Here is a 24,162-nt window from a genome sequence, read left to right as displayed (position 1 = left end):
AACACTTTTATCTCTGGAAAATTTCCTATTTTCCCCACTATTATTTACTACGTGTATCTTCACAATACTTAGAAGGGAGGGAATATGCAAATTGACAGTCCATTACCTTCTAAAAGTAGAAACCTACTGATTTACTTGAAGCCATACACTATTCTTTTACAAACTTCAACTGTATCAAATACGTAAATTTAACCTAACGTGAAATTGGAAAAGAAAAAAGCTAGGATGAAGAAACGTGGCAAGTCTTGAGACCATTTTAGGAATAAGAAACCGAGCTAATCAGCACCCGGGCACAAAGTAATACTCCTCCCCTCTCTGTTGGGGTCTTACAAGTATGCAAACACCAGACCACCACCTGCACGGTCTGGCTAGCCCTGTCCACACAACGGTGCAGCGAGTCCCTGCGATGTTAACAGGAGCCCTCTGTTTGCTCAAGGCTCCAGGTCAATGCTCTCTCCGCGTTTCCCGGCGGCGAGTCACGCGCGGGACCGCGCGAGGACAGCCCAGGCTCAACGGTGAGACCCCCACCCCAGGGCACAGTGCCGTGGTCGCGCGTCCACCCGGCAGGCTCCGGGGTCGGGACGCCCGACTAACTGATCCCCGCGAACCGCAGCGTCTCAGAAAGCTTCGGCGTCCACACAACACCTACTTCTATCAAGTGAGGCTTCCCCACTACCCGACCCAACTCAGACCCACCTGGCCACCCGAGAACCCTTATTTCCTGCGATCTAAACGCAGCGCCGCGAAGAGAATCAACCGTGAATATTCGCACCCAGGAGGAGCCGAGGGGGCCGAGCGCATTACCTTCCGGATCTCATCCAGCACCGTCTCGAACGACTTTTTGTCCATCTTGACTCCGGCCTCGGCGTTACGCGGTCGGCAGCGACACTGTCATCCCGCGCGGGCCCGCCGACTGTGGGAGCCGCGCCGAGACGGGAAAGGGCCGGCAACGCCGCCGAGCGCGGCAAACCGCGCGCGCCAGGGGCTCGAAACGCCGACTTTGGGGAAGGAAAGTTTCTCTCAGAAAATAAAACCACAACCGCGCCTCGCCGGGCCCGCCCCGCGTCAGGCCCGAGCCCGGGGCCTGGAGCCGGCTGGGTCCCCCGAGCCCTGCGGCCCAGGCCCGGCGCCGCCGCAGCCCGCCTATCCCCGCCGCGGCCCCTCGCCGCCCCTCGCGCCCGCCGCAGCTCCTCGTTCCCGCGGCCCCGGGCGCGCGGGGCCCTTTGTTGCCAGCGGCCGCGGCTTCCGGGAGCGGGCCGGGGCCGGGCGGAGGGGGCCGCGGCGAGCAAGGGGGGTCCCGCACACCGCAGCGCCACCCGCGCCCGGCACTACGCCCGCTTACCCTGCAGCCCCCACCGGCTCCCGGGGGCCTTCCGCAGCGCCCGTCGCGCGCCAGTGACCTAAGCACTGCGCCGCCGCCGGGACCGCGCCCTCCTGCGAGCCAGGGGGAGGGTGTGCTGGGGTGGGGACAGGCGCCCGCGGCGGCTGCCTGAGTGCCTGGGGATCGGGCGCGGCCGAGGCCTGCCCAGAGCCCGGCAGTCATTTACCGACTGCAGTTCGTATCAAGACTCGGTTTCCGTGTGTTTTGTTTCGGGGCTCAATCTGAATTTTTTGAAAATGAGCTGGAAATGGTTCAGGCATAGCTACCGGTGCCTACACCCGGGGCCCGAGGCGCAGGGCGAGGGGGCGGGCCGGAGCGCGGGGCTGAGCGGTCTGAGCCCGCGGTTCCGGGTGTCGTTGCGCGCCCGCTCCCCTGTCTCCCGGCTGCCCGGCTCCGCGGCCGCAGCGTCCCGGCCCTCCCGGAGTCTCCCTGCCCCGGACTCCCGATGGCGAGGGCCTGGGTGTGCGCGGCGGGCGCCGGCCTGTTCCTCGCCTGCCTGGCCTTGCACTCACGCTTCTGCGGCTCTCCGGTGAGCGCGGGCGAGGGGCGGGGGCGGCCGGGGACGGCCGGGGGACCCGGCGCGGCCCAAACGTGCGCGGGCCAGCCTGTCTCAGCGCTGAGGAGCCCGTGGGTGCCGCCCCGCCGTTCCTCCTGGGTTTCTTTCCTTCCCCCACCCACGGCGCCCCCCAAATTGGCAGACTCCCCAGTTGGTGGACCTGGTCCGTGGACGTCCAAGCCCGTTTCTTGGGAGTCGTTGCCAGTCCAGCAAACCTGTGTCAAGGCATGCCGAAAAGAGCCTTAAAAGAAAGAAAGGAAAAAAAGCCTTTAAAGTAAACTGAATCGTCTTCTGATTTTATTTAAGATTTTAAGGAACTTCGCTCTTCCTGTTTCCTGGAGCACTAAAAACACTCTTTATCGGCTGGATGTGGGTTGGCCTAAGTATTCGGAATACTTTACTGGAGCAACGTTTTGTGTGGCGGTTGACTCCCTCAACGGATTGGTTTACGTAGCGCAAGTGAGTATAAGTTAGAAGCTCAAAGAAAACAGCCGTTCCCGTTTTACTGTACTAGGAAACCAGATGCATTTGTGCCATGGTAGTTGTGGGATTTGTCTTTGAGTTGCTTCCACGTAATCACTTTGATTTTGAGTAGGAATAGGTATTAACATTGTTGCCTTTTAAATGTTACTAAATTTCTCAGTTAACCTTTAATGTGTTTTTTTTTTTTTTTTGCTGCCAAAATAAGGATTGCTTTTACTTAAAACTGAGCTTACCTACAGAGTTACTTTTGCATACTTCAGAGAGGAGATAGCATCCCAAAGGTGTTGGTGTTCTCAGAGGACGGATATTTCCTGCGAGCCTGGAATTACACGGTTGACACACCTCATGGCATGTTCGCAGCCAGCACCTCACATGAGCAGGCTCTCTGGATCACAGATGTAGGAAGTGGTATGTATAGTAATAGCTATTAGATTATGTTGCCAGAAATCACGTATTTGCCCATGTTCTTGCTTGTACATTTTAAAATCAGTTGCTGCGTCTGATCTTAATTTCCCTAATGATTCATGAAGTCTTGTTTCCAAAATCTTTATTTTGTCATTCTCCAGAATCAAGAAGTTTAAAAAGGAGCATATAATTATGATCTTACCTTTAGTAAGGGGACTTTTCCACTTTAAAGTGACAGTTACTCTTCTCAGATTAGGTTAACTGTAAAATGTGAAGGCAATGAATGGAATCCTTACCTCTGTATTTTCCTCAGCCAGTTTTCTTTCAAGAGATTGTGCTAAGAAACCGTAACTGTTTCATTGCTCAAAGTGCAAAGATTTGCAAAAACTAGTGTTAATATTTCTGACATCCCACTCATTGTAGCATGTCTGAAACCTTCCTTCTGTCAAATAGTTTAGTAGAATATGCTGGGAAAAAATATGCACACTTTAATTTACAGCTCTGAATATTAGAAAATGTTATTCAGAGCTGTAAATTAAAATGCACATATTTCTGAGAAAACATTTGGTTTACTTGTGCTTAGACAAGGAGAAAATGTAGCTTTAAAAAAACTGTATTATAGATATTTTTTTCACTAATCTGAAATTTGAGTTTGTACATTAATGTCTAAAATAAGTCTTCAAATATGAGTTGTTATTCTTGAGTTCCTTTTTTAAGAAGTGCTTATTCACAGTCATAAGATTCAAGATGAAAATGATACAGTTAACATCATGAGCCTTCTGTATGAGTCAGGACTTTAAGCCTATTAAATTTTTACCCAGTTTATTTGAAAAAATGTGAATTTTTGTACAGTAGTTCTATTTGTGAAATGTGTGTGTTTGTCTCTACAGGACCCTATGGCCATACTGTTAAAAAATACAATTCCTTTGGTGACCTTGTTCAAGTTTTGGGTACCCCAGGCAAAAAAGGCACTGGTTTGAATCCCCTGCAGTTTGATAACCCTGCAGAATTATATGTAGAGGACACAGGAGATATATACATTGCAGATGGAGATGGAGGATTGAATAACAGATTGCTCAAGCTGTCCCAAGGTACATGGCTTAATTTTCTGCATGTCTTTAGAATATTATCTCATAAGTTGAGTTTAATCTGTTTGATGCTTTGTGTACTGTTTTGACTGTGTTGTATATAAAACTCTGTGTACAGGACTCAAGTGTATAACTAGGAAAAAACTAGAAAGCAGGTGCGTGGAATGGCTGACAAAGAATGGTTCTGATCACAGGCCTGCTTACTCTTTACCTGAGGCTGGGAACTGGAGGCAGTGTGTGAGTGTACACTGGGCTCCGGAGATGAGTGGGTACCCGGTCCAGTTAAGGATGGGGAAATCAGGAACCTGGAACCGCAGAATCAAGGTGTCCCACAAGCTGGTGAACCAGCAGGTGTCTATTGAGTGCCCTGCTGTGTGTTCTCAGTCATATTCTAGGCGCAGGTCTAATACAGATAACACGGGAACCAAGTGAAGAAGAAACCAGTATGGGCTGGACAAGTAGGGCACAGTTTCTTGAAAGAAGTAGTTCTTGGATAAACTGGTTTGGGTGGGAGGAGAAGGGAGGGGAGGGAAGCCTGTCCAGGAGGCCTGGAGGTGGTGATTAGATGACTTCTAGGAAAGAAGCTGAAAATGCACTTTCTGAATAGTAGAAATAAGATTGGGGTGTCTTTGAAAGCTTCTGTAAGGATTTTTAAAGCCATTTTTTTGCTTGTGAAGAGTCCTTGATGTTTATTAGTAAGAAAACAATATTACAGAAGCATAGGTCTTTTACGAGACAGGAAATATTTGGAGAGAACTCACTGTCATTTAAGGGCTTTGTAGTCAGTTTGTCCCAGTAACCGAATTTGGTGGGTTATATAGTTAAAGGGAGGTGGGGTGGGGATACAGCAAGACTCCAAGAAATTGTAGGAAAGAAAGAAACAAGCAAATTTAGGAAACACTGAATGTGGATAATGAAGGAGACAGTAAAGTCTGACTGAATTTTTAGCCTCAGAAGAATGATGACACCAAATTACAGTTTGGAAAGGGGAACCAGTTTGAGGCAAGGAATGGTAAAAATCCTGAACATAATGATTTTGAGGGAAGGATAAAAAATTTAGTGGAGATCATCATTAAAGAGATAGATTAATTGCTTGAAGCAGAACAAGATTTTTGGGGGGGCAGGGGTAAGGGTAGAGCATAAAATTAGGCAGATGAGTATAAAACAGGAAGCCAGAAAGCATAGACAACTGGAGGTATAATTGAATTGTTTTGCTGTAACTTATATCACAAAATATATTGTGTAAACATGCATGAGATACCCTATATGTTCTTCTTTTACCACTTGCAGATTTTGCAGTGCTGTGGCTGCGTGGAGAGAATGGGACAGGGCCTGCCCAGTTCAACATCCCTCACAGTGTTACAGTTGATCCTGTTGGTCGGGTAAAGATGCAGCGCCTTCCTGTCTTAGGCTCTGCATGTGGAGATGTGCATGTGTGTGTCTCAGTGGGTGTGAAGGTGTGTGTGTGTGTATCTGGGTATGTCTAGGCACTCCCTCTGGGCTTGGGTGTGCATGCATGCTCCTTTGTAAATGTTTGGGGTCTGTGGTAAGGGGCTCCCACAGACACTTAGAAATGAGCAAGACAGATGCCCTATACCACTTTAGGGATAAAGGGAATAAATAATGGAACTGAAGGTAGATAAAGTTAACTGGGAAAAACAAAGCTGCATTCTCACTAGTTAAACTGTTCTACGAATGTTTATATTTGCAGTTCTAGAGAAAGATGGGAGAGACAGGTTGGTTTGGACACTGGGGCCTCGGACCAGGTCCTGTGTACTCTACAGTGACACCATCCTCCTCAGAGGCCTCGGAGGCCATGGTTGTACTTTGGCATCACTCAGTGATGAAGACTGTGTGTTAATTTCTGCACATTTATGTTTTTATTGGTATAACAATAGGGGTTTCATGTGGTGCTTTTTTTTTAAGTAACAATGTGGAGCACTGACTGAAAGAAACTATTCTAAGAAGTTTACATGATTAACTCATTTAGTTATCACTGAAACCCTATAGGAAAAGTTAATTAGTTCTAGAATTAAAGATGTTTCTTCAACAGGATTTCCCATGGTCAAGATTAGTTGAATAGGAAAGATAAAGCTGATGTCCTAAAGTGCTACTCAGGCCTAGGGCCTAAATTGTATTTCCTTCTTGGTCATTTGTCTGAGACTGAGTTCTCAAAATCTTTAAACAAACCCATCCTTATTAAAGAATTCTTAGTCAGGGAGTAGCCTTGAGAAATTACCTTACGTAAGAGTCAACGACCTTTCTAAAATAGTGTCATCACTTCTCCTTTTTCTGATTGAAGATGAATTCAGTGACTCTCTGATTCTCCATTGATAAAGCAATAATTAAAGTTACCCTGAGGAAGTAGTCCCTGAATCCACTAATCCAATCCAGGAAATCCAGAGGACCTGAAGCGGGAGGTAGAAGTAGGCAAGGCTCCCTCCCCCACCCCAGTCTGTCTTGTATCTTCTCTGTAACCCTAACTACATGTTGTTAAAAAAACAGCTCTCTTCATGTGTGTCCTGGGTTGCCAACATTGAAGATAGGAAATGCCATTTAGGAAGAACCTGCCTTCCTGCTCTAGAACAGGACCTCAGGACTTGTATAGCTTAGAGTAGGCCCAGGTGCTCACCAGGTACTCTCCCAAGCTTCCTCCGTAGGTGGCCCTTTGGTGGCACCTTGTTATACACTACAGTGTGAATGCCGGAGCTCCAGAGCAGGGCTGCTGCTCTTTGCCGCTGTCTTACTGCCAGGCCAGGAGCTGACATAGGGCAGTACTCGACAGGTGAATGCTTGTTAGAGGAAGAAAGGAAGGCTGCCATTTTGAGAATCCCTTAATTCTCTGCATTATGGTAGAGTCCTCCAGTGTTTCACTGGAAAGAGCGCACTAGGCTTTGGTTGTGATAGATGGCTGAGACACACTGTGGCTCTTTAACCTACTGTAAACTCCCTTCAGACAAGTTATTTAGTTTCTTAGACCCTCAGTCTCCTTATCTGAAAATGGGGCTTAGATTGCTTCTCTGGGGGCCTCTTGTATTGAAACTAATGAAGACATTCATTCTGTCCCCGGCCCCTTCTTTTTTCTTCACATCACTAGTGGATCTTTTCCAAAGGACTTCTTTGTGTTTCTCAGGTATGGGTTGCTGACCGAGGAAATAAAAGAATGCAAGTGTTCGATAAAGACACTGGGGAATGGTTAGGAGCCTGGACTGACTGTTTCACAGAAGAGGGACCTTCTGCAGTCCGGTAATTGCGTCTTTTTACTGTTCAATACTTGTTTTATTTGATTATGTTACTTATTGTCAGGGGGTTGAGCCCATATATTGCGGTGAATTGGCCCCACATTTCAGGGTGGGCTCCATTACAGGTGTGGAGGTCCACACCTCGGGGAGGCCTCCAGACATCAGGGTGGACCCATGTATCACGGGACCCCACATATCAGAGTAGGGCTCCACTCCAGTACTTCATGCGTCAGGGTGGACTTCATGTATTGGGGTGGGGGTCCACTTATCAGGCTGGGCCCGGCGTATGGGGATGGGGGTCCACCGTTCAGGGTAGTCTCCATGTATTGGAGCTGACATACACTAGAACTCTCCTGGGGCCTTTGATGAGGTGTATTTTTAATTTTTGTATATAGACCAAAAATCAAAGTCTGAGTTCTATAGTGTCAGACTCGGCCTACCACCAGTTCCACATTAGTTTCATTTTGTGTAGTACTCTAATACTGATATTTTAAAAAACTTAAGCTAAACTTTAGATGTGTCTGTCATCACATAAACAGCATTAGATAAAATATAAACTCTCGTTAAGTAAACCATTCAGCATGTGTTAGTTGCCAACTTATTCAGCTCTATAGGGGATAAAAATGTTTCATAAATAGACATTTATTTACCTTAAGTTTAGCCTACAAAGTGTCTTTCTTTGCAGATTCACTCCTGATGGGAAGTATGTGGTTTCGGCCCAGCTGAATCTGGGCAGGCTCTTGTTTCTGGCTGCGCCCCCGGTCGGACTCCTTGGCAACTGCTCCGTGGTCAGTACAGTCCAGCTCGCAGACCAGGTGTCACCTCATCTCTTAGACGTGGACAGGAGCACTGGAGCCATCTACGTCGCAGAAATTGGAGCAGAACAAGTGCAAAAATATGTCCCTTTGAATAGCTATTTTCCTTCACTGGATTCATGAACTCTTCCTGGAGATCTTTCAAGGGGAAGTTCAGAGTTCAGATGTGTTGTTAAATTCTTAACTGATCTTTCGGTACAAGAATATGTTTCTTTATTTTTACCTGATCTAGTATCAGAAGGATTTGATTTTATATCATTAAGAATCATGTTTGGTTCCCTTTCTTGGGACTTAGTTTTACTTGTAAATGCATAAGGATATTTCAATGAAATAAATGTAATTTTAAAAAAATGAGGTTGAAAAGAGGGACTTAACTGGTTAATTGCCCTGGAATACTGATCTTCCTGGTGAAAATGGCAGCAAAAATAGGTTTAGAGGATATTTGATTGAATTTCACGTGAAGAACTACAAACTTCAGTGTTTTCACCTAAGAAAATTTACTGCTAGAGAAATAATGAGTCAGATGTCCTATTTATTAATTTGTGTACCCACTAAGTGCTAGGTCCTGGAGATTAAAAGATGAAAGATGGGTTTTCTTGCTTATACTCTGGTGGGAGACGAGCATGCAGCCAGAGCCGATGCAGTGGCAGCGGCAGTGGGTTTCGGCTTCTGGGAAGAGGCATGCGCTGCCCCTGACGGGAGGACTCCAGGGGAGGGCTTGGGCCAGGACTGGAACAGCTGAGGTGCGGCTGCGGAGGGAAACAGCCTGGTGTGGACACGATAAAACGTTTTAAACTTGCTGTGAACTTTGGTGGGTTTTTTAATAAAACCCTAACTTGGCTTTGGTTCTTCAGCAAAAGATACTTAATATCGACCTTTAGATGTAGGAATGAAATGGAATCTGAGCATTTTTTGAAAGGGATACTTCCAAATAATCTAAATGTTTTTATAGGCATTACAAATAGGGGCTTCTTATTATTTCTTCCTTACATTTTTAAACATGAATTCAATTAATCCCTAATATTTGTCTACCTCAAGAAAGTATCGGGAGAATTATATATATTTTTGGAAATGTGTGCCAAACACTTGGAGATACTGAAGTGAATAATTTCCTGTCCATTTCTACACATCTTTTTCCTCCCTTGGTCTGAATACTGGCTTTCCAAGGAAGACTGTTTTTTTTACTTTTTCTATTTTCCGCTAGGTTTGGGAGGAACTTTGCCATATTATGAGCTTTTGAATCTTTTGAGTATTATGATCCCTTTCCTAGCATTACTCTCCCTCTCTCCCAGTTCATACTGTAAATTGTGTGACATGCATCAATCTCAAGTTGTGTTTCACGGCTGGAGTCTGTTTTCCAGACTTCAAGTAACTCCCTACTTGTTTTAATGCCTGGGTCATATCTAAATGCAGTTAAGAAGGTAAATCTGCCAACAGGAAACCTGTCCTGTATTTCAGGGCCATTTATAAATGTGACGAAGCGCTGTGCCTTGATTTCTCTTTAACAAAATGAAATCTCATTGTCTTTCCACGTTTGCAAATGCTGTGAGGAATTGCTATAGTTTTGTATTTACTGCTTTTACCAAAATATATCCTCATGGACTTTATGAAGTTTTGCTAATACAGTACATTGATTTGGATTAAAGAGAGTAATTTGAGCGTTTGTTCTATTTTTAAGCCAGGATGAGAAGGGCAAATGAAGGAACACAGGATAGGTGAACTAATGTTGTCATTTCTGAAATGCTTTGTTTACCTTTGTTTCATACCAGATTTTTAAAAAGTTGCTGAAAATATGTTTTTTGTGTATCTTTGTAAAAGAATTTTTTTAACATACGTGTAATATAGTATTTCACTTTTTTCTTTGGATTGACTGGCTAAATGAATGAGAAAAGTGTTATATTTTCTATAAATAAATACAAAGTTAGATTTTGAAAAAAAGGCAGTATTGTGGTTATTAGAATAGGATTTATTCTCATTTATAACTGCAATAATTAGTTACATTGGTATAGAGAAGCTTATCAATTATATATATATATCTCATATCTATTCCCCTTAATAAGCTCCTTATTTTAATTGCCTGTATTATGGATATGTAGATTTTCTAGGTGTACCCCTCTAAAATTAAAGATAACTAACTGCATGTGGCACATTGAATTATGTACCCCAGAAAACGCCTGTTCTTTATCTCAATCCCATTCCTTTGGGTCAAACTTGTCGTAGATAGGCCATGTCGAAGGTGGTATTTTTAGTCAAGATGTGTGGCCAGCTGAATCAGGGTGATTCCTAATCCTACACTGGAGGCTCCATAAAGAGAAAGCCAGGGAGGGGTGGGGAGTCGGCAGCACCTGTGAGGAAAGGAGGGGGCATGGCCATGTGGCAGGAAGTCCAGGGAACTCAGGATTGTCGCAGGCAGCCCGAGCACGAGCGACCCTGGGGGGAAGCCAGCCTCCAGCCTCCCAAACCGCGAGCTAATCAACTCCGTTGTTAAGCCATCCCTTGTGGGCTATTTGTGTTAGGGGCCTGGGAAACTAAAGCACTGCCTCTTCCAATATTTTTGTTTGATATTCTGTTTCGTGTTTTATTCTTTTTCTTGAATTAGTTACGCTGTAGAAAACTGTTGAATGTTAGTGGTGATATAGAACATCCTTCTGTTGTTATGATTTTATTCTTCAACTGATACCATATTTCCCTAGTAAGTGTTGGTAATTTCCATATTCAATTTTTCTTTTTTCTCTTGGAGTCTTATCAAGAGTAATTAATAAATTTTATAAAACGAATTTTAGTATCAATGTGTACATATGTTGATGTAATGAATATTATAGGTTATATTAAAAAAATTGTACTTGATTGTGTCTCGCTTGGAACTTTTGCTGCATTTTATTCTTGTATCAAAAGAGGGCAGTAAAGTTCTACTTACATATAATCCATTCATGCTCCTCCCACCTCCAGAATGAATTTCAGTTGCTTACCATAAGATACAAAGGGTAAAGTAAAAAACTGAACAGATGAGAAAAGGGAAGCACATTTGTTCAAAACCTGGGTTAATAATAGTTATACCAGTTAAGCAGTACATTAATTTTGTGTTTACTTGTAGCCATGGCAAAGAAGGAAATCTGAATAAATAATCTCATCTGATAAAAAGAAATAGATCCATTGTTTAGGATACAAAAACTTTTTTCCTGTTATGAAACCCTTCAATTGTTCATTGTATGGGTCCTTATAGATGAAACAAAGTTCTTCAAATAAATTAACATGGCATGGAAATTCATCATAGATAGAGGGAGGAGGCAGGGCCTTTAAGCCAGTAGCTCGATAAATAACTGTTCACAGTTGGTGTACACACCACTGATTGGATGCTTGGTCCTCAGCACTCGCAGTGGACGTGACAGTGATAAGGTTCTTTGCTCTGCAGTCCACTACGTGCACAAATGCACATTCATGAGCATTTGAATGTGACTTGTATGGGTCTGAGGAACTGAATTTTTAGCTTTATTTTTTATTAATTTAAATCTTGATTGTCACATGTGGCTACTGTATTGGATAGCACAGTAGGTTACTCTAGGTTTTCAAAATGATGACAAATAATTTATTTTTCCCTCAATTTCCTTATTCATCGGTATGAGTTGCCTTCTCATGGTCATGGGTTATCCAGTGTGACCTTCTGGCAGTGTGACTGTGGTAGGCTCTGGTGTCGCTTGGCCAGGTGATGGTGCCCGTTCTGTTGCTGTGGACTTGAATCATTAGCGTGTGAAATTCATCCCTGGCTGATTACATCTGCAGCTGGCTACGGGGGCGTGCCTTCCACAATAAGTGAAGTTGAATTTAATTAGCTGGAGGCTTAAAAAAGAGGTCAGAAGGGAGCCCAATCAGCTCAGCACAGCTCATCTCAGCCGTTCAGCCCAGATGTTTGGAGATGCAGAAAAAGGAATAGTCCCAGGAAAGCTGTTAGAACCCAGAAGCAGGAGAGAAGGCCAGCAGATGTTGTTTGCCTGCCCATGTGACAGAAACTCACCTAAAAGCTAGCTGTCTTTCCTCCAAAGAACTACAAATTTTTAACTAGATAAATCCCCTTATTAAAGCCAGTCCAGAGTCATGCAAGAGTGATTCAGTGGTAGAATTCTCACCTGCCATGCCAGAGACCCAGGTTCAATTCCTGGAGCCTGCCCATACCAAAAAAAAAGCCCATTTCTGGTGTGTTGCATTCTAGCAGCTTTAGCAAACTAGAACAGTGTTTCATGCTTCAGACTAGCCTCAGAGTAAAAACTATCATTAACATTGAAATACCTCATTATTGAATCTGCCGGTAAATATTTTCCAGGTGAAAGTGAAGTCAGTCTGTGATGTACTAAGCAAAAACTCTCTCCAAAAGCTTGAATATATGTATGTGTTTATGTATTTTATCAGCTCACTTCTCGGAATATGTCTGTGCTGCTTTTAGGGCTTTTTTTTTGCCCTAAGAAGAAATAATTTTCATGCAAACAGCTCAGGCCTGAACACAAAGTTTATCTCACATAGATTATTTGTGTGCACTGTCAGTGATATTTGCACTAATTATTCAAACATCTCAACACTCGAGATGGTTTGGCACTGAAACAACCAGAGCTGCCAAGCGTTCCCTGCAGTGGGGTGTCTGTCTACACTGTGGCCGGGCGCATCAGTAGTGTGGATGCTGCTTTAAACCACTAAATGGATTACTTTTGTATGTTTTATTCATGATAAAATTTGACTCCCTATAATATTACCGTTTTTACTTTGAGTCATTAATCCTTGTTATATAAATTAATTTTATCGGTATTATTAAAACCTTAAACTCTTAAGTACTTTTATTTGTATTTTAAAGCCTAGTCAATAAAACTTATGCAGAATAATATTACCTCAGTTTTTTTAAGCTTTATATTATGGAAATTTTCAATAATTATCATCTCATGGACAGTCTTGTTTCTATATCCCTGCAGACTTTCCCTCCCCACAGGTTATTTTGCATTAAATCCCTAACATCATTTCGTTTTTAAGACTGGCTTCCCCCGGGGTCGCTCAGTGCTCAGGCTGCAGCAATCCTGAGTTCCCTGGACTTCCTGCCACCTGGTGATGCCCAGCCTTTCCTCACAGGTGCTGCTGACTCCCCACCCCTCCCTGGCTTTCTCTTTATAAAGCCTCCAGTGTGGGATTAGGACTCACCGTGATTCAGCTGTGATATAGAACATCCTTCTTTTATTCTGATTTTACTTACTAGGGAATAGATATGATATATATATATATATAATTGTATGCAGTGGTGATATAGAACATCCGTATTCTGATTTTATTCTTCACCAATTAATATCATATTTCCCTAGTAAGTGTTAAAATAGATATGAGATGTATATATAATGTGTATTTCTCAAAGATAATGATTAATTCTCTAAATGTAACTGCTACCATTGACCTACCTTCAAAATTAACAGGAATTCCTCAAGATTAAACATCTAGTCACTGTTCAAATTGAGCTTATTCTCTCATATATTTTTAAAATTACTTGTTTGAACCAATATTTAAATAAAACCTTGTATTCCCTGTGAAATGGCGGTTAGGGATTTCACCAGTTCATGTTTGTCTTTTTTTTGACAAGCCTGCTTCCTAGGATAGCGGGCACACATAATGGTAATATTAGCACCATTATAAATCACAAGTGGTTATAAGTCATTCCATAGATCTATTATTCCTATAGGAATTATAAAATTTTGATTCTGCTTTCTAATTCTACCGTTTCCTTCTTCATGTCATTAGCTAGAGTACTTCTCTAAAAGCAGACTCCCCTTTATCATCTATTTGGTCATCCTCAGGTACAGTTTGTCTTGGCACAGTGAGATGAGTGCTTTATCCTTTCCCTCTCTCCACCGTTTCCAAAATAATAAGTCACCTTGCATCCTCCAAGGGTGACCAATGGGGATTTTTAAAATATTTCTGTGAATGCATGATGCTTTTGATGCTTGTGTCTCATTGATAGCAACTTGTGATTTTTAAATATGTTCTTAGCATTTGTTATAATTTATAAATATAGCAATAGAATACCTGTAGATAAATGTCCTTGGGAAAGTTTCACTTTGTTTCTGTAATGGTTGAATCCTAGTTCTTTGATGATGACTTGTGGGCCAAAGATAAAGGAAAACCTTGGGTTCCGCTGCTGTTCTCATTTAAAGTGTATCCTATCAGAAGATAGCCTAATCTCCAGCACCTCAGCATGTGATTTTATTTGGAAATAGGGTCATTACAGATGGAACTGGGCAGGTTAAAATGGGCTCATTGTGGAGGGGGGTGGGCCCTAATCCACCATGGCTGGTGTCCTTATAAGGAGGGGAGAATTAGATACAGGCAGAAATAAGGAAAAGCACCATGGATTGCTGGCAAGCCATGTCCAGAAGCCAGGAGAGAGGCATGGGACAGATTCTTCCTTATAGATGTCAGAGGGAGTGTGGCCCTGCCAGCGTCTTGATTTTGGACTCCAGCTGCCAGACTCAGAGAATTCTGGTAGTTTAAGTCACCCCGTTTGCGGTACTTCGTCTTTTTTCAAAGGTTATAGCAGGTGTTATGCTAACGGTAAAATGGGTCATACTAGGTGATACATCACAGGTAATGGGTCATACCAGGTGTTATGTTATAGATAAGGGTCATACCAGGTGTTACTTTAAAAATGATGGGTCATACCAGGTGTTACGTTATTGATAAGAGTCACACCAGTGTTACTTTAGAAAGGATGGGTCATACCAGGTGTTGTGTTAAAGTTAATGGATTATACCAGGTGTTACGTTAAAACGAAAGAACAGCTAGTTGAGAATTGAACCATCTCACTGACGTAAGAGCAGTCTCCACGTTTTCGAGATGGTGGCCATCCCTGTGGGTTTGGAACTTCAGCCACTGGCCCATCTTCTAAAGCAGTGCGTTTTTTTTCCTGTAGAAATTTAGAGTTGAGGCTGTTTAGAGTCAAGGTTTTGTGTGGCTATAAGCCCAAGGGGAAGGCAACAGGCAGGAAGGATCAGGGATCTTCTCAGAAGTCTTCTTTGATCTCCACCAAATTGAGTTTCTGGACTACCATGCCACAGTACAAACAACACAGGTAGGTTCCTTCCCTGTCCCTACTGGAGTAATTATAACCAAGAAAAACTAAAGAGAAAGTGGTGTGTTGAACCCACTTCGCTTTTATAAGAAGTTCTACCTCGCACTACACATAAAAATTCACTTTAAATGGGTAAAAGACCTAAACATAAGACTAAAACCGTAAAACTCGTTGAAGAAAACATAGGGGAAATCTTCATGACCTTAATTTGGTAGCAGTTTCTTCAATATGACATAAAATTATGTGCAACAAAAGGAAAAAAATATGAAATGAGCATCAAAATTAAAAACTTTTGTATGCCAAAGGCCATTATCAAGAAAGTGGAAAGAACCTAAGAATGGGAGAAAATTATTACTAATCATACAGTTGATAGGAGTTTAATATCCCAATTATACAAAGTAATCTACAACTCAACAACTAAAAGACAAAAATAAAAGTTGGGCAAAGGATTTGAATAGGTATGTCTCCAAAAAGGTACTGAAAATGGCCAATGAGGTGCAAGGATATTTCAGTGATAGAATTCTCGCCTGCCATGTGGAAGACCTGGGTTTGATTCCTGGCCCAGGCACTTACCCCCCAAATAATAATAGTAATAATTCAACAAATGGTGCTGCAATAACGGGATAGTCACATGGAAAAAGAATGAAATGTGGCCCCTACAATACAACATACAAAAAAAAAGGCCAATCAACCCATGAAAAGATGCTCAACATCATTGGTCATCAGGCAAAGACAAATCAAAATGACGAGATACTGTTTCACACCCACTAGGATGGCTATTATTTAAAAAAAACAGAAATAAGGATCAGTGGATTTAGAGAAATTAAAACCTTATACATTTTTGGTAGTATTGTAAAATGGTGCAGCCATTGTAGAAAACAACTTGGCAATTCCTCAGAAAGTTGAACATAGAATTATCACAAGATCTGAAAATCCTATGTCTTGGTTTATACTTAAAAGGATTGAATGCAGGAGTAGAACAGATGGTAGTACACCCATGTTCATATCAGCATTAGGCACAGTAGCCTAATTTCAAAAAATGGAAGCAACCCAAGCATCCATTAACAGATGAATGGATAAACAAAATGTGGTATATACACACAATGGGATATTATTCAACCATATATACTACAAGTTCCATGGCACTTGAAGACATCGTGTTGAGTAAAATAAGCACAAAAACACAAATATTGTATGATCTCACTTATACGAAACAGCTAGAATAAGTCAATTCATAGAGACAGATAGTGGGTTACCAGGGGCAGGGGTATGAGGGGAAGAGGGAATTATTGCTTAATGGGTTCAGTTTCTGTTTAAGATGATGAAAAAGTTTAGGTAATGGACGTTGGTGAGAGTTTTCAATAGTTATACTACTGAATAGCCATACTTTTGAAAGTGCTTAAAATGGGAAATATTGGATGGCATGTATATATTATGACAACAAAAAAAAATTTTTAAGTTTCTTATTAGAAAAGATCAATAAAGTGATAAACTTCTGGCTATATTGATCAAGAAAAACAGAAAAACTACCAATATTAGGAATGAAAGAGAGTTTATCATCATAGATCCCATGGAATTGAGAAGAATAGTAAAGAAATATTATGAAAAACTTTATGCCACAAAATTAAACCACATAGATCAGAAATTAGCAAACTTATTCATTCAAGAGCCAGATAATAAGTATTTTAGGCCTTGTGGGCCATTACAATCTCTGTTGCAACAGCTCAGCTCTGCCAATGTAGCTTGAAATCAGCTGTAGACAATCCACAAATGATTAGGCATGGCTTTGTCACAGCAACTTTTTTACAAAACTACTGGACTGAACCCACAGACCACAGATTATTTCATTTTGAAGGCCCCTTAAGTTTTGTGCCCAAGCTGAGTGCCTCCCACATCTCACCCTGATCAGGCCCTGGGAAGGAAAGAAAACTGGAGCCGATCCAAGCAGGAGAAGCAGTCACGGACCCTCACAAAGAAAAGGCGAAGGGAACAGAGCCTCAGTAAAAGACCTCTTGTGCCAGGTTCTTTTCATACCTTAGTTATTTGCTCCTGACAGCCAGCCTTCCCAGAGCTCCTGGCATCCTCCTTTGGGGAGGAAGCAGAGCCAATGCTGAGCAGGTTGAAAGCAGCGTCTCCCTGGAGCTCTTCTAGCTCCAGAGCTGGGCTGCTCCCACTACCAGCTGGCCAGTGCCTATAGCAGCTCTAAACAGAATTCTGACATTTCCTGCATCATCCAGGTCACAAGCAGGGAGACAGAACTCACAATGAAAAATTACACGTAGATGTCCCCTCTTGAAGCTGCCTGGCATTTTAACTATAGCACTCCTTTCTGGGTGTTCTCACATAGCTCTTCCTTCTGCCTGGGTGGTTATATATTCCTCTATTGTATATGTGATAATGGTTGTAAGTATAGGAGAATGCTGTGTCGTTCAGCAAATGTGTTAGAAGCCTCAGGCGGCAGAAAGGGTGCTGAGCGTTGGAGCCGCCATTGGCGTGCCAGTCGCTGGGCCACAGCGTTTTGGGACAGGAAATGTCAGGTGAGTGAATTCAGCAGCAGCTTCCTGCAGAGAAGCCCGGCAGGTGCGTACGCCGACCTGTTCTGGGTGAGGTAAAGAGGATGGGCAAGAAATCGGCTCTGCCAAGATGGGATTTGAGATCATTCATTTCCATTTCTCCAGGGATTCAGTTTCCTTTAATACAGAATAATAAGGTGGGAGGACAATCATTTCCTTTCAAGAGTGAGATTCTAAGATTTTATGAAACCCTGCCTTCTGTAAAGCCACCCAGCCTGCTGATGAAGACAGCACCTTTCATTTCTGCTTCCCCATCGGACCCAGGCCCAGCCGATCTTTGTACTGTGTGGCCAGCGCCCTCTTTGGTCTAATCAGCTGTGAGCTGTGGCACTGAATGACTGTGCACAAGTCTGAGTCCCCTGATGACTTCGGCTTGGCTGACGGCTGTAGCCACCGCAGCCTGTAGCTGGCTCAGGCTCCTGTCCGTTTGGAACACAGCTGCTAACAAAAGCATGATGGTCAGCCCCTCCGTGCATGTTCTGCTATGAGCCACCACCCCTGACTATCGAAAGTGTCATCTTTTGGCCTCCAGAAACATTCTGAGCTCACGGACTGGGCTGAGTGTTTCGGGCAGAATTAATCAATTACCTCTATGTTCCCAATAGATATTGGGGCTAACTCCATGGTGTTTATTTCATCTGCATATACTCACTGCTAGGTGTGATGTCTGTCGTGTAGGCCATCTAGGAGAGGGTAACTAATAGAAGCTCAAGGACGGAGCTCAGGAAGGCTGAGCCAGCAGTGGACCACGTTCAAGACCGGTCAGATGGTGAAATGAGTCTCAGGCTGAGTGTAGAGGAGGTTCCCGGGAACTCTGGGCAACTGAAGTGAAGTGACAAGGAAAATTGGAGCCCATTTGCTCTGGGATGAGAAATAAATTTGAGGAAGGAAAGATTAGAGGAAGTGAGAGTTTAAAAATTGGAAAGACAGGATAGGAGTCCACGGAACAGGGAGGGGCAGCTTGCCCTCGTTTGCCATATGCTCTAAGTACCTTCCACCGAGCTGGGAAAGAGAGAACACACGGTGGAGGAAGAAAGTTTCATGGGCTCCCCAAGTCCTCACCCCATGCGCACCTTCCCATCTTATTCTCCACAAGGATACCCCTCCTCACAACACCACTGTATGCTTTTACAGGCAAGAAACTTGAGGCAGAGGGATAAAAATGTCAGAAATGAAAACATAGTGGTGTTTACTATAAATCTCAGTCAAACTGTGCAAACCTGCATCGACTCGTTCTCCAAAGCAGAGAATTAAAGTCACTGCTAACTCATGTCTTCACCTGTACCTTTAGGGTCTTAGTGTATGGCAGAAATTAGGAGCCATCAGCTCTAACCCCATAACTCTTCCTCTGAGCCCTGAGGGAAAGGCCCCTCGGGCCCTTTCATGGGGGTGCAGGGTGGGGGTGTCTGTCCCTGTATTATTCAATCCAGGGCCAGGAGGCTGAGGGTGCAAGCATGCGGCCCGGCTCCCCATCTGCTTCTCTCCTCTCTCGGTTTCCACTGGAGGACGTCTGGTTACTCTGTGTGCCTGAAGAGCCTATGACAGCGCCATGCATTTGGGTTTGTTCGTTTTCTAAGAATAAACAGTGCCTTTCCTTCATGTACAATTCAGAGATGCCTCTGTTGGTGTCATTTTTGGAAGGTGTAAAGGCAGTTACATACTGCACAAGAAGCGTAAATAGCCCATAAAGATAGAAGCTCTCCACCACAGGAAATCAGGATTTAACCCCAAAGGAGGGAATAGAGGGAAAAAGGCAGTGTTCGACTCAGACTGATCTGCATGGAGATGGTAACTGAGGCCCCTGCCCACTGTGCCAACCAGTCCCTCAAGCCCTGCAGTGCCCCTGTTGAGTGTGGCAGTCCCCTTTGGCAGGGCGGGGATTTCTGCAGAAGCTGTCCAATGGCAGCTTTGCGGCTACAGCCCCTCAACCCTCACCAGAGCTATAACATGAAATAAAAATCTGTTTTTCTCAGTCATCAAGGTGCTAAAATCGTTACCTGTTGTTTCTACCTAGGAGATTAGTATAGAACCTCTAATGGGCCATGCATATTATCCACTGGGGGCAAGGAGGACTGGGAGCATATAATTGTGACCAGGTGAGCGGTGTGCACATTTTTATAATTGTGTTATTAACTACGGACCTTGGTTTAACTTGGGTTCACTGTGCTGACCAGCCCTATAGTTCTGGTGTTGGTTTTTTAAATGTTTCATTCTAGTGACATATCTATAACGTATGATTTCCCCTTTTAGCCACATTCAAATATACAATTCAGTGCTGTTAATTCCTTTCACAATGTTGTGCTGCCATCAGCACCGCCCATTACCAAAAGTTTCCTACCACCCCAAAAAGAAACTGTACAATTCGAGCCCTAACTCCCCATTCCCTACCCCCACCCAACCTCCAGTAACCTGTATTCTAGCTTCTAACTCTGAGTTTGCTTATTCTAATACTGCATATCAGTGAGATCATAAATATTGTCTGTTCTAGTCTACCAATGCTGCCAAAATGCAGCAAACCAGATGTGGATTGGCTTTTAATAAAAGAGGATTTATGTAGTTGAAAATGTATAGTTCTTCAGAGGAAAGGCAGCTAACTTTCCACTGAGGTTCTTTCTTACCTGGGAAGGCACAAGATGGTCTCTGCTTGCCCTTTCTTCAGGCCTCTGGGTTCCAACAACTTTCCTGGGGGTGATTTCTTTCTGCATCTCCAAAGGCCTGGGCTGAACTGCCAGTGCTGAGATGAGGTATGCTGAGCTGCTTGGGCTGTGCTACGTTGTGCTCTCTCATTTAAGCACCAGCCAATTAAGTCAAACATTCATTGCAGCAGGCACACCTCCTAGCCGACTGCAGATGTAATCAGCAACAGATGAGGTTCACATAGCATTGGCTCATGTCCACAGCAACAGAACTAGGTGCCTTCACCTGGCCAAGTTGACACCTGAACCTAACTACCACACTGTCCTTTTGTGTCTGGCTTATCTCACTCAATACAATGTCATTCATGCTCCAGGATGCCGCGTGCTTCAGAACTTCATTCCTTCTTACTGTTGACTAATATTCCATCTTATGAACATATCACATTTTCTTTACCCATTTACCAGTTTATGGACACTAGGATTGTTTCCACCTTTTGGCAATTGTGAATTGTGCTGCTATGAACCTCAGTGTGAAAATAGCAGTTTGAGTCCCTTATTTCACTTTTTGGGGGTACATACTTAGTAATAGGATTGCCATGTCATATTGTAGTTTGACACTTAGCTTCCTGGGGATCTGCCAAACTGTCTTCCACGGTGGCTGCACCGTTTTGCCCTCCCATCAGCAATGAATGAGTGCTCCCATTTCTCCATATCATCTTCAACACTTGTACTTTTTTGTATTTTTTTAATAGTAGTCATCCTAGTAGGGTGTGAAATGGTATCTCATTGTGAATTTTATTTGCTGTTCCCTAATAGCTAATTATGTCGAGCATCTCTTCATGTGCTTTTTAGCCATTTGCAAATCTTCTTTGGAAAAATGTCTATTTGAGTCTTTTGCCCATTTAAAATTTTTTTTTGTTGATTTATAGAATTTCTTTATATATTCTGAATATTAAACTCTTATTGGAAATGTGGTTTCCAAATAGTTCTTCTCATTTTATAGGTTGTCATTTTACTTTCATGTTAAGTCCTTCGATATACAAAAGTTTTTAATATTGAAGAGGTCCCATTTATCTATTTTTTCTTTTGTGGCTTGTGCTTTGGGTATAAAGTCTAAGAAACCGCTATCTAGCTCAAAATCCTGAAGATGCTACCCAATCTTTTCTTCTAGGAGTCTTATAGTTATGGCTCTTACATTTAGGTCTTAGGTCCAGTTTGGGTTGTTTTTTGTATATGGTACAAGGTAGGGGTCCAACTTCATTCTTTTATATATGGATGTACAATTTTCCCAGCACCATTTGTTAAAAGGACTATTCTTTCCCAATCGAGTGTACTTGGCACCCTTGTCAAAAGTCAGTTAGCCATGGATGTTGATTTCTAAGCTCTCAATTTGATTTTATTTGTCTATGTGTCTGTCCATTTGCCAGTACCATGCTGTTTTGATTAATGTGGCTTTGCGATAATTTTTAAGATTGGGAAGTGTAAGTCCTTCAACTCTGCTCTTTTATAAGACAGATTTGGTTATATGAAGTCACTAAAACTTCCATATAAATTTGATGTTTGGCTCTTCCATTTCTGCAAAGAAGGCTGCTGGAATTTTTATTTGGATTGTATTGAGTCTGTAAATCTCTGGGTAGAACTGACATCTTCACAATATTGATTCTTCCAATCCATGAACACAGAATGTCCCTCTATTTATTGAGGTCTTCAAGTTCTTTAACAATGTCTTGTAGTTTTCTGTGTACAAGTCACTTACATTCTTGGTTAGATTTATTCCTAGAAATTTGGTTCCTTTAGTTGCTATTGTATACAGAATTTTTTTTTATTGAGTTCTGCTTCTGATTGTTCCCTGCTAGAATATAGAAACACTGCCAGCTTTTGCACGTTGATCGTCTACCTCAGCACTTTGCTGAATTAGTGTATTAGTATTGGTAGCTTTGTTGTGGATTTTTCAGGATTTTCTATATATAGGATCTAAATAGGGGACATTTTTCTCATTTTTTACAAATAGATTCCTTTTATTTCTTCTCCTTGCCTAATTGCTCTGGCTGGAACTTCAGGCACAGTGTTGAATAACAGTGGTGACGGCGGGCACCCTTATCCTGCTCCAGGCCTTAGAGGAACTCTTTCCTATTTCGCCTTGAGTACGATGCCCTTTATCATGTTGAAGAAGTTTCCTTCTATTCCTAGTTTTTTCTAAGCATTTTTATCAAGAGAGATTAAGAAGGAGTGCTGGATTTTGTCAAATGCCATTTCTACATCAGTTAAGACAATCATGTGTTTATTTTCCTTCATTCTGTTAATTGATTTTCTTATGTTGAAACACCCTTACGTACCTGGGATAATTCCCACTTTTCATCATAGTGTATAATTATTTTAAAGTGCTGTTGCATTCAGTTTGCTAGTACTCTCTTGCAGATGTCTGCATCTTTACTCGTAAGGGTTGGTGGTCTGTAATTATCTATTCTTGTCGTATCATTATCTGGCTTTGGTATGACGGTGATGTTGGCCTCATAGAATGAGGTACAGTGTTTCCTCCTCTTCAGTTTTTTAGAAGAATTTGAACAGGATTGATGTTAATTCTTCTTAGAATGTTTGGTAAAATTCCCCCGTGAAGTCATCTGATCATAGGGTTTTCTTTGTTGGGAGCTTTTGATAACTAACTCAGTGTTTTTACTAGGAATTCATTTGTGGAGATCTTCTATTTCCTCTTGAGTCAGTGAAAGTAGTTTGTTTGTAGGAATTTGTCCATTTCATCTAGGTTATCTAATTTGTTGGTGTACAGTTGCTCATGGTATCCACTTACAGTCCTTTTCGTATCAGAGGACTTGATAGTAATATCCCCCTTTTCATCTCTGACTGTAGTCACTTGTGTTTCTTCACTTTTTTCTTTGTCAGTCTAGCTAAAAGAACCAAGCTTTGATTTTGTTGATTCTCTTGATTGTTTTTTTATTCTCTACTGCATTGATCTCTGCTCTAATCTATTTCCTTCCTTCCACTCACTTTGGGTTTTGTTTGCTCTTCTTTATCTAGATCCTTCAGTTTTGAGGTTAGGTATCCAAGATCTTTCTTACTTTTAATGTGAGCATTTAAACCTATAAATTTCCCTTTTTAACACTGCCTTTGCTGCATGCCATAAATTTTGGTATGCTGTGTTTTCATTTTCATTTGCCTCAAGATATTTCTTAATTCCCCTTCTGATTTCTTCTTTAACCCATTGGTTGTTTGAAAGTATGTTGTTTAATTTCCACATTTTAAAAAATTCTCCATCTTCCCTCTGTTACTGATTTCTAGCCACATTCCACTGTGGCTAGGAAAGAGACATTGCATGATTTTAATATGCTTGGATTTACCGGGACTTGTTGTGTGATCTAAGATGTAGTCCCTCATGGAGAGGGATCCATGTGCCCTCCAGGAGGATGTGCATTCTGCTGTGTTGGCGGAAGTGCTCTCTAGATGTCTTTTATTTCTAGTTGGTTTAGAGATTGTTCAATTCTTATATTTTCTTATTCATCTTCTGTCTAGATGTTCTATCCATTACTGAAATTACTGTGTTAAAGTCTTCTGCTATTAATGCGGAATCATCTATTTCTCTCTGAAAAATTTGTCAGTATTTGCTTCATATACTGGGGGCTCTGCCATTAGGTACTTACACATTTATAATTGTTATGTCTTCTTGTTGAATTGACACCTTTATTAGTATATAATGACCTTCTTTGTCCCTTATAAATGTTTTTGATGTAAAGCCTATTTTATCTGATATTAGTATAACTGCTCCAGTTCTCTTTTTGTTACTACTTGCGTTGTATAGTTTTTCCATCCTTTTACTTTCAACTTCTTATGTCTTTGAATTTAAGGTGAGCCTGTTGTAAACAGAATACAGTTAGGTC

General features: G+C 42.3%; 2 protein-coding genes across 6 annotated transcripts in view; one reads left to right on the top strand and one right to left on the bottom strand.

Annotated features, from left to right (window-relative positions):
* PROSER1 (proline and serine rich 1) overlaps positions 1-1,069 on the bottom strand; it is a 37,950-nt gene extending 36,881 nt beyond the window's left edge. Inside the window, exon 1 of one of the 4 annotated variants that reach the window (XM_077158039.1) lies at positions 805-1,069. In XM_077158039.1, coding sequence (XP_077014154.1) covers positions 805-849 — 45 coding nt within the window. In that variant the 5' untranslated portion in view covers positions 850-1,069. Of the gene's footprint in view, positions 1-106; positions 669-804 lie in introns of those variants that run through there. The other 3 variants (XM_077158037.1, XM_077158038.1, XM_077158040.1) reach the window with 3 other exon arrangements.
* A 401-nt stretch (positions 1,070-1,470) lies between these two features.
* NHLRC3 (NHL repeat containing 3) lies at positions 1,471-9,446 on the top strand. 2 transcript variants are annotated; one of them, XM_077158035.1, is made up of 7 exons: positions 1,471-1,910; positions 2,244-2,396; positions 2,681-2,828; positions 3,716-3,916; positions 5,204-5,370; positions 7,047-7,159; positions 7,841-9,446. In XM_077158035.1, exons 1-7 carry the CDS (start codon positions 1,827-1,829, stop codon positions 8,091-8,093), a joined length of 1,119 nt encoding a protein of 372 aa, XP_077014150.1. In that variant the 5' UTR covers positions 1,471-1,826; the 3' UTR covers positions 8,094-9,446. The 2 variants fall into 2 exon arrangements, with proteins under 2 accessions (XP_077014150.1, XP_077014151.1); XM_077158036.1 differs by having other exon boundaries at positions 1,478-1,910; positions 5,204-5,295.
* The last annotated feature ends 14,716 nt before the right edge of the window (positions 9,447-24,162 follow it).

Source organism: Tamandua tetradactyla, chromosome 4, assembly GCF_023851605.1.
Source record: "Tamandua tetradactyla isolate mTamTet1 chromosome 4, mTamTet1.pri, whole genome shotgun sequence".
NCBI lineage: Eukaryota > Metazoa > Chordata > Mammalia > Pilosa > Myrmecophagidae > Tamandua > Tamandua tetradactyla.
The sequence above is the reverse complement of the archived record's forward strand: the minus strand, read 5'-3'. Positions and strand labels throughout refer to the sequence as shown.